Consider the following 11212-nt stretch of genomic DNA (forward strand, 5'->3'; position numbering starts at 1 on the left):
GTCTGGCACCAAGGGTAATGCAAGGAGCACAAAGGAGGTCACAGCTGCCCTGTAACATGACTAATTCTTCACAGGCCAAAGAGGACAAACATCTCCAATCTACACTCATTTGACAGCTCATAAGAGGCCAGTGCCCTCCAATCCCACACTCTGCCGGCTATTCTCTTGGAGAGAGGAAAAGAGAGCTACAGATACAAGTCTGAGAGAGAGAGAGAGAGAGAGAGAGAGAGAGAGAGAGAGAGAGGTTCCCACATGCTTAACACATCCAACAATATCAAAGATGTGACATGGGACCCATGCTGGGAGATGGGAATAGAAAGCATCCTGTTTGTTCTCTCTCTCTCAGAGGTTGTTCTGTGGGTCTGATCTGAGAGACACAGAGAGAGGAGACACATGCCGTGCTGGACAAGACTCCCCGGCTTCATCTGTCGCCATGTGGAGTGCTCACCATTACCTCACCATGACATCACTTGTGTATGTTTCACCAAGTGAAACAAGACCCTCAAGCTTAACATGCGGACAGCTGAGAGGGGCCTAAAAGAGAGGGGCCACTGTGAGTGGAGCAACCTGTGTGTGTGTGTGAGGGAGAGGCTGAGAGTGAACATCTGTGTGAGCAGAGAGAGGAAGAGAAGCCAGCTTACCTGATACAGAGTGTTGCTGGTAGTTGTAAGAGCAGGGTATTGCACCAATTGGAAGAGATGGTTTGGGGTTGCCCGGCTGGACGTCATCGTCATCTTCACCGAAGTGGTGGACTTTCTCATACTTTTCTAAATAGCTGTAGGGAAGGCAAAGGAGAGAGAGAGAGAGAGAGAGAGAGAGAGAGAGGGAGGAACACTGAGTCACTGTCAACAAATAGGATCAGCTAAGGAGAGCAAGCAAGACCCATCTGTGAAAGACCCATCTGTGAACTTAAAACAAACACAGACACAACACTCACAGAGATGACAGAGAAAAGAGTCTCCAGTATTAGCGTTTTAACAGCAACAGCTCCCATGTTGCCCCTCTGGAGTCTAGTTAGCATTACCATTCAGAATCACTGATCAGAGTATTGACACGTGAGGGCATGACCAGCCCAAGCAGAGCGAGGAGGGCAGCGAGGGCAGGCGAAACAAAGAGCTTAGCACACTGACCTACATAATGCTACTACAGGAGCGCAGCGCCTTGGCAGACTGGAGGGACTCCTTACCAGCCTCGCACCAGCATCATTTGCAAAGAGAGAGGAAATTCAAGTCTAGCGTAACAGATAAGACTCATTTGGTCCAAACTGCTTTAGGCCCAGTATTAGATGTGAGCACATAACTTCATAACAGAAATCTTGAAATATGAGGGGTTTTTTTTATTTTTTTTTTAAGTTTACTGTAACAACAGAGAGAAATGTTTGGTCCAAACTGTTTGAAAACCACCAGCCTGGATGAGGGCATGGGCTTTCAGTCCAACAGTAGGCTAAATGTCTGTCTGAGGAGGCATCCTGATGCGCACCCTGACAGAAACATACTAGAATTGATACTCTGGTTCACCGCTCTTGGCTAGAGAGGCCAGTCAGAACAATCTTTGGACAGTGAATGTGACCTACAGCTTGAAGTTACAGCGCAAAAAGTTATCCCCAAGTTCCCTTCCATGACATTTTATTTATAGCAGAAACTCTACTAAAACTACCGGTACTTTGAAATTACACCAATTTTCATCAGGAATAACTACAATGACAACACAGACATGCGAAATGAGCAGACACGCAAATTAACTGCTTCAATTAGCACCTTAAGATGTCACAGCGCAGTGAAGCCTTCACATTTCATATGGTGAGAGACAGACATTCAATTCTTAGAAAGGTTTGTTCATTAACAACACTGGTGAGTACAAGCAGTGTGATGGAACGTGTGATCGCACCGGTATGGCCGACCAACACACACATCACTAAATCAGTGGGTAGACTCTGCAGCCAATATCCTCCCTTCAGTCAACTTGAAGGAAAATGACAGGCTCACTTTCATGCACAACCCACCTCTTCCAATTCCCCCTTCTCCAGCCTAGAGACACACAGTGAGTTCGCTGTTATCCTACATTCCCCTGATCTGGAAAGCGCTAGGCTACTAAACGCACACATCAATCCTCATCCCCGTGTTGGATGGTTTGTTGAATGCAAGACACCACAAACACAGATGCCATTCCTGCCTACATCGAGCTATTCTTAGAAAGGCCTTACTTAACAGCAATAAACTAAACGCGTGCCCCTCAGGGCGTCTGGGGTCATTCCAGACGCTCGTCCACCAGCGGTCCAGAAGTCCCGTCTCCGTTGGTGCTTGCGTGTGCAAATGACGTGTAACGACCCGGGAGGGAGGAGAGCTGCTTCAATTTAAATTCCACTGGTAATACCTGCAGGAGCCGCGCCAGCAAAGGTCAGACAGCGCTGTGCGGCATTTCACTATCTGCTTTCTTGTGGCTTCAGCAAAGGAGGGGAAATGTGAAGGGACATTTCTTGTTTCTTTGCTTTATTTCTTTTTTTTTTCGAGGGGTGGGCAGTTTGGCCACGTTGTCTGACAGCAGGCCCAAACAGTACGACATTCAAGATTTAGTGTCCATTTACCTCAAGTAACTCCATCAATCTCGCAATCTCAGTGACAAACCTTTGAATTTCCACACAAAGGCAATGCGTACAAAGAGAAATAATAAAAACAGTCGAAGGACCACAAAACTTCTGTATCTGCAACAATGTATCCACCGACCAATAGTTAACAGACCCTGGAAATATCTAAGTCACATGCCCAATGTCAGGTTCCATTCCTTATGTTTAAGTGAGACAGTCATATGACATTTGTTAACAATGAAAACACAGCCATCCCTTACAGCAATGATTCAGTCCGGCTACAACACAACATCAAATGCATGTGAGGAACTCGGACCAGATGTCGCGGGCAAAACCCAGCCAGGACCAGAGGTAAAGAGTGATCACTCCTTAAGAAAGAACAGGATCCTCTACCAACTTCAGCCCAAAGGAAAAGGAAGGCAAATACCTGCCAAACCCAAGTTTCCTCATCAGCTAGCCTAATCATGCCACACCAACACAACACACCAAGTCACACAACAGTAGCCCTAATCAAAACTATCAATGACCAGTGAAAACCAAGACAGACATTTCCCCAAACACACATGGAGACAGACATACACAAAGACAGCAGAGAGAGAGAGAGAGAGAGAGAGAGAGAGAGAGAGAGAGAGAGAGAGAAACTGGCTCACCGAACAAAACACCGAAGCCCATGTGCAGCACGAGCGCCATGACAAGAGCCACTCCGCCGCCGACGACTGCAGGCCCACTGCCGCGTTTGTCCGAGGTAATCCCTCATTCACGAGCGGCACGCTACGCTCTCTGGACTATAAATACCCTCCACATAGAGGAGCGTCATCAAACGCCGTCTGGCTACGGGGGAGGCAGCTGCCATATCTTGCGTGTGTTTGTGTGTGTGTGTGAGAGAGAGAGAGAGGGCATGCATAGTGTCTGTGTGTGTATATCTGTGTGCATGTGTTCCTGTCTGGCAAAAAGCATGCATGACTAGGAGTCTCTCTCTCGCTCTCTCTCTCCCAGTCGCTCGCTCTCTCGTGTTAACAGCAACAATGAGCGCTCGCTCCCAGATCAAATTTGTGCTTCCACTGAAGCCAGCTTGAGGCGAAACACATGAACCCTGTAATAGTCCAGTTCATCTCTGCCTGTCTAGGCATCAACAAGGGAGGAATGACTAAAGGCCCACAGTTAAAAGCAGCAAGACAAATTCACATTTAAATCTGAGCAATACCCCAGAGCCATAGGGTGTTGATTGGGAGTCAGAACTGGAGTATTTATCAAGGAACTGTCAATCTCACGAGAAAAAATGAAAAAGGCATCTTAATAAATAAGAAATAAATAAAGGCATAAATAAATATATTTTATTTTTTGCCTCTGCTCTTGTGTTGCTGCTATGATTTTCCAATTGTATTCATGAATCGTGTTGTTGTTCAAAATATAGAAGTTCAAAGGCTACTTAGACTTTCAGAAAATGTGGTCTATTTTAGCACACACTTTAACACATTTCTTAACAACGCAGGAGACTGAAATATAGGTTGGTTAAAGCTAAAATTAAGATGCAGGACACAAGGCTTCAAATGTTCCCTGCTGCTATGCACAACTACGCTCAAATGCACAAGTGCTTCTGACAAACGCACGGATGGAATCTGTCAATCATTCTGCTTACACATAGGAAAACATCAATACAGCTACCCAGATGTCTCGAGGTGTACTTTGGCCATAAACAACAGCACAGGCTGCCCTCTACTGGGCACATACACTTGCACATGCACACACACACACAAAATACACACAACACTTACAGTCATAACCATGCATGCACAGCATACTCATTCAGACAACAGCAAAGACGATCCTACAATCCAAGCATATCTATACAAGCTACACAGATCCACATCCAAGCCTCTAAATTTAGCCTACCCTTTAGATCGCACTCAGCCACCAGGGTCAATTAAATCACTAATGTGAAGGCATTATTAAAGTGCCAAACACTTAAATATTTAACTCTCTAGCCATCTTTGATCCAGGCTCTCCAGAAAAGTTGAAGCAGTCACACCATAGCATAGCGTACTTCTGACACACTGGAGAGGATGGCAAGTTAACTTCATAAAAGAGTATTGAATCAGATGTCTTGTTTGATTTAGCCAGTGCAGGACTTTGCCTAACTTTAGCCATCAATGACTAATTAGCAATAATTCTTTGTTCATTCAACTCACTTTGAATAATTAAAAACATTCAATAACCTCTTATTCTTGACAATTAAAGCCATGACCTTGGCATTCCTTCCATCGGGCTACTATGCTTATCATATAACAGGTAAGTAAATGAACCACTTACTCCTTGAAAGGCCTTATGCCCTATATACATCAACTCTAATAAAACACAGCAAACTATCTAAAGGCCTGTGGACACTTGGCATCTCTTGGCAGCTGTAGTCCCCTAGTCGGGCCTCATCTGCCCTCAGTCCAGAGTTACGGCCCAGACAAATTACAGGTGTGTCACCTGGCTCCAACAACCTCTGAAACTCGCATTGGCTTAGATTAGCGAGAACAAAGATGCTGTGCCTTAACAGCACTTTGCAACTTTGACTGACAAAGGCAGATGAAAAGCCTCTGCCTCTACTGACAGTGAACCAAATAGTTTGGAGTGATTACTTGAAATGGTAGTACACTCAGGATGAAACCTCCACCAAATTCCATGTTGGAATTGTGATCACACTAATGTTTTTAAACTCCTTGTTACTTAAATGTATTGTAGTATAGTTTAATCTAATTTTCTTGACTGTAAAACACTTTGGGTCAACTCCTGTTGTTTTAACCCTTAAAAGGTGTAGGTTTTTGAACATTCTAAGTTCCGCAACAATTGAAGGTTCTAAAATTCTATGTTGAATTCAATGAACCCAGATATTCTTTAGAACGTTCATTTCTCAACATTCGCACTCCTTTAAAGGTGCGATTTGTAGGATTGTTACCGAACGTTCTGTAGGCCAAAATCAAAACACTGGTGAACGTTCTCAAGACTACCAGACGCAAGCCTCTTCTGGGTTGCCAGATGTAATAAAGACTTAGCTAACGTTAGTTGACCTGCAGCTGCTTTAACGTTTCTCCAACCATGACCCAGCTACACATTACGGAAACAGTGAAAACAAAAAATACCTCTCTAACCAACGTAACATATTTAGCTGAAGTTAGCGATGCAGATGAAGTTTAGCCTAAGCTACCTGTTGTGGAGTAATGGCCAGCTCTTCGTCAGACATCACCATCTCAGGAGGCTCCTCCGATGTCCACTTAATTTGTTTCTTGTTTTAATTTTGGAAATTTGCCTACCTCTCGTAGGCGTTCATGACTACAACTGACAGCTGTTGACAGTTGGCCTTTGCTAATTTGGCAACCCAAATAGGGAGGACGCTAGCCCATTATTAATAATCGCTATTCTAGAATTTAATCATTCAAAACATAAACGAAAAATTCCAAGAGATTCCTACCAGTAACTCATTTTTTTTCATGGGTTTTACGGGTTAGAGTAATGTTGTCAAATAAGCCATTACTTCAATTCATCGCGTTTCCTTACTCTCTGACAACATATGGTGATCATTTTTGGAATGGTTACAGTTTATTTTCCATTATTTCCTACATACTGGACCTTTAAGGGTTAAATAGGCAACACATACAGTGACTTACTTGCCTTGATGTTGGGACAGAGGCACTGATGTGTCCTGGTAGCAGTGCAGCGCGTGTTTACTGAGGGAACTAACCCCAGAAAGCCCAACTGAGTCTCTCAGGTGCGATGCTCCAGACGGTGCTCGTGAATACCCTGGTGCAGAACTACAGAGCCAGGAGCAGGAGCAGAACTGGGACTACATTGGGCGAGTCCAATCTGACAACTTGACACTTTGCATTCAGCAGGACCTGGGCCCTTTGAAATAAGATGCTTCATAGCTCTGCCGACAGCCCACAATCTTGCTTAACACAACCCCACGGGCAAGGCTGCCAAGTGCCTACTGAGAATACCAACACTCCTACTGAACAGACTGATCCAGCCCCACTAATGGTCAGTTAGGCCTGTCATTGCCTGTTAGGACCTAAACGCTGAATAACAGCCGGCCCCAGTGGCTGGTAGCTACATCAAGAGAACCTAGCCTGTGGAACAGACTTCTGGAGTGGAGAGACATTGAGGACACTGAGCATTCAGTGACCTTTCCTGCTGTTAAGGCTGCAATACTTAGCCGATACTGTATACTGCCAGAAAACCAGAGCAGATCCAACAGGCAGTTCACACAATTGATTAAAATTTCACAACATCTAAAAAAAATAATAATAAAAAAAAAAAGACAGTAGAAACTTTTCCCTGTACAGTCACGGTGGCATGACCGGTGGCCGTCCCACTCCCATCAAAGCGGACCCATCTCGACACACTCCACCTTCCCCCGGAGACAGTGATCAAAGCGAGTAATAACAAACAGATGAAACCAGTGCCACTTTCCTTGCCTGCCCACAGCAGCTGTGTGGTCGTCCCCCCACAGTACAACAGACAGCACTTAGCCCTGCTCAACAAGTTCCCCTTTAGATCATTCAAAGTTTTTGCCATCGATGACTACACTAAGCACCACCTCCATGGTTTCACATTCAGTAGGTCTTTCAAACGTGTAATGTCACCATCTCCATCCAAATTTCAAAGGATCCACTTTGTACACAGAAAAAGTAACAAGAGTAACTTCTGTGCAATTACGCATTGTGCACACTGGGTAAAGCCTCGGGTAAAACCTCACAGTTCCTGCTTGGTGAGGAATCCCTCTGCCCTACAACTAATGGCATCAATACCCCACAACATAATTTAATCCATGCACATCTGCCATTGCACTGCAAACAGACAGGTCCTTTCCTTAAAAAAAAAAAGAATAGATAAAGCCCCTGGCCAGTACAAGAAATTATGATATGACTGATGGCAAAAGCTTTCAATTATGACATTGTTCCTTTTTCACAACAGCTACTGGATAGTAGTAGACAGCGTACTTGAGCAAACCCACAGCTAACTGTGCCTTCAGATTCAAAAGGCTTGCACTCTCCATGCTGCTGTGTAATTGAGCTGGTCTTTTCCTACCGTCATCATCTGTCAGGACAAGAGGCACTAGCAGGGACACACAGGTTGACGAGTGCCGCCGCCGAGGCACATTATTTAAGGACCTCTGTCTGCAAGGCGAGCGAGTCAAGCCGCGCGTCTCCCGAGCCAGCCGGGGAATACGAGGCCCGCCAACACAGTTCCACTTCCCTGGGCATATATTACTAACCTTCATAAACCTGCACCAGTGTTGGCAATTAAGGGCACAAGACAGCACCATCGCTGAGCCACTGGTAAATATAAATGACTGGCAGTCAGAAGCATCCGTCACATTCTGAAGCGGGAAGGGAACGATGCTAGATCACCATGCTGCTACAATCTGGATTTTTTAAGTCACTCGCACGCGACCACGCACACCCTCATTCAGGGATAACAGACCTCCTCAGAGAGGATAGTCAAACCTCAGACTCCGACACAGCAATTATAAAGCAATAAAGCTGTGCTTCTATTGAGACTCGCTCACAAGTTTTATTTTGCATTAATCCTCCAACCTGTGCACAACAACCGGAGTCAGTGGTTGAAGCCCTCTGCTATTAACCTCCAAAAGATTTTCAGGAAAACCCACTCGAACACAAACACAAACCAAATGCATGCCTCCAGTACATCGTGCCTTTGAATAATAATATCTGCTGAATAAATATATAGCCAAAGCAACAAGCAATTTCTACTACATGTTGCGAAGTATCTGCTGAATGCATCCAGCAACTGTAGTAAATCATTTGAATATGTCAGGAGTACATGAGCTAGAAATGCAAGGGATTTCAAGAAACCCTGTTATTTAACACTGAACCACTCAACTGATACTGAGCCATTAATTCCATCACACGCTGCAACAAAAGTACATATTCTAACTATTAACCGGTAATGTCAGTGATTGATGCCAAGCTTTGACATAAGTTGGAGGGAACTCTTGTGGCACTGAGGCAGCCACCCTATCATGCCAGGTCAGACTAAATCATTCTGGAGGGAAAAATGCTGTGGGCAAGATGGAAGTTGCTGTGCAGTGTACACAGTTTGAGTGCTGCTTCAAACTCTTCAGGCCCCACAACACATACTCTTTACATTACTTTACACCACAACCAAAACTCCCATAAGCTATGAATGAGACAAGGAGACTGTAGTGAGCAAGAAACCTTTGTCCATGGTTAAGTCTGCTTAATTGGGTATTTCAGTTACATGACAATTACACGCCTAAAATATGCCTACAAATATTAACATAAGCATTAAAATTGTGACAACCAACTTAATAAATAACAAGGCAAATATACTTTTACGCCCTGTCCAAAGACTACATGCTTACCACATGCTCATTTCCTACAAGCGGCATCGGCTACTTTGTAAACATTTGCCACATGTAGCGGAGTTGTAGTACAGTGGAGTGCAAGGGAGTGAGACTTACCGAAGGTAGTACTGTTTTAAAACAAAAGCAGCATTGGAACAACTTCTTGGAAAATTGAACTCTTCGCCAAGTTCAGACCACTGGTTTTTATCAGACACCTAAAAACAGACAATATGATACATAAATCAAATGAAAATGTCTTATAGTGAGTCAATGTAACTGCAGGTGGACTGAACAAGTTCACAACAAAATACATTCTAAGTGTTTTCATGTGTGCATGCTTGCTACGCAGGCTATACTGTTTGAATTGGGGAGCTAGCTAACTAATGCTAGCACTTATGCTAACATTACTTTAGGTCTAAACTAACAAGTGAGCTGATCTGAAACCGAAGTCCCATAATACGAATAAGCGCTCCAAAACACGAGGCAATCAATATGTTAGGTACCGACTTGCCTCGTTGGGGTCGTTTGGAGTGTTTGCTGTATTCAATAAATAGGCCTGTGTGAGGCCTACATTTACTCTTCAGCCATGAAGCCAAAGATGGCTATGGCGAATTACTAACGTTAGCTTTCCAGAGAGTTATCGCCTAATCTACGAAAAAGCCACCATCCGCGGTGAGGAGTGTTTCCTAGCCCATGCTCTGTGCCGATAATCGATGTTAAACGTGCCCGCTAATTTTGAGTTGCTCAAACTGCACTCAGACTCCGAGTAGTGCTCAGTCGCTAACGTCCGGACTTTCAATTCAAACCGCACTCAACACCAGCTACCACATTGCACTGAGATGGCAAGCGAACACAAGGCCATCCTCATTCCTACAACATACGGTGAAGAATCAGAAACAGCCACGGGATATCAAAACGAACAGTTTTCTTGAAGTGCAGACGAGGCAACACCGAGTCCTAGAGTGCGAAAATCCACTTTTGGTTCCACTCACCTTAGCAAATCCACCTAACGAAACGACTCTGATATAGAGAGCATTAAGATCCAGCTCTTTGCCACCCACGATTGGGATCTTCTTGAACGGCGATCTAAAAAGTAAAACAGATATATACATATAGGAATCCCTTCTTGAGAGTCTAAAATCACTCACATGTTAATGTGACCATGGTTTAAAGTTACATTTTAAGATATAAATCCACCCCTCTCTTACCCTCTGCTTTGGTGAAATTGCCGCAGCTCGTCCAGGAAAGCCAGTCCTTTCCTTCGCTGATCAGGTAGATTTTTTCCCGTCGAATTTGCCATCGTTTAGATCCTTAAAAACGGTTAAAACCCCACTCATTCGCTTCCTAAGACACCAAGGATCCCATACTCCGCCGGCGCTCAGTCATTCGCGAGGCTGAGTGTTTAAAAAAGTTAAAGAAATAGCTAATAGAAAGAAGAGCGCCAGCTCGCTAATAAAGACTGATACAGCTACACAGAAAACAAGCCGATTCACCCTCTACTAAGTTCAAATAAACAATTACAATATCGATCGATTATACCGACTAACAAAAATTGTCATGGTACTAGATGGTAAATAAATTGTATTGGCTGCAATTGTGTTCGTTTGGAGTGGTTTGACAGTGTGATACAGACGCGGCTCCAAGCAATCGCACACACTGTAAAGCGGCAGCGGGATCCAGTTCTCAGACAAAAAGATCCGAGGCCGTGAGCCCTCTATGCTACGCAGCGCCCTCTACTAGAAACAACGGTATTGCACTGGCCAAAGCGGTTTATTGGAACAATAGACAGTGTTTTCTTTTTTAGGGCTCATCTGAAACTTCCGAGACCCATTGAACAAAGTAATGAAGGCCGATGGGGGAGGGGAACCCCCAAGACATGAGTTCACAAAAACCGTTGAACGAATTTCTGCTAGTACAGATGTAAGATGGGTGTTCAGTTCAGTAGGCTCAGTTCAGTTCAGTTCTCAGCTAATGTGATTATTCAACCATGTGCAAGTAATTTAAACATGCAAGATATAACAATGATATTATGTTAGTGTATGCCTGAAAACAACAAATTGGAAATAAAATGAGTGCATGAAGAGTTTAAAATTATAATCTAATGAAAAGAAACTAATGAATTAAGTATACCTACATTTTGACAATAATGTCTATATAGGCTTTACTCTGATTCCAAATGGAGTAGTAATGGTAGTGTTTCTTACAAAAACTGAAATTTTAATCAGATAACATAATGTTTTTTTAATCTAGCACTT

General features: G+C 43.9%; 1 protein-coding gene across 1 annotated transcript in view; it reads right to left on the reverse strand.

Annotated features, from left to right (window-relative positions):
- Positions 1 to 10948, reverse strand: part of arid2 (AT rich interactive domain 2 (ARID, RFX-like)) — a 30127-nt gene extending 19179 nt beyond the window's left edge. Inside the window, 4 exon segments of the mRNA XM_048268790.1 lie at positions 642 to 775; positions 9075 to 9172; positions 9950 to 10043; positions 10166 to 10948. Of these exon segments, the coding sequence (XP_048124747.1) occupies positions 642 to 775; positions 9075 to 9172; positions 9950 to 10043; positions 10166 to 10257 (418 nt within the window). The 5' untranslated portion in view covers positions 10258 to 10948.
- Between the last annotated feature and the right edge of the window lie 264 nt (positions 10949 to 11212).

This window comes from Alosa alosa, chromosome 17 (assembly GCF_017589495.1).
Source record: "Alosa alosa isolate M-15738 ecotype Scorff River chromosome 17, AALO_Geno_1.1, whole genome shotgun sequence".
Classification (NCBI taxonomy): Eukaryota; Metazoa; Chordata; class Actinopteri; order Clupeiformes; family Clupeidae; genus Alosa; species Alosa alosa.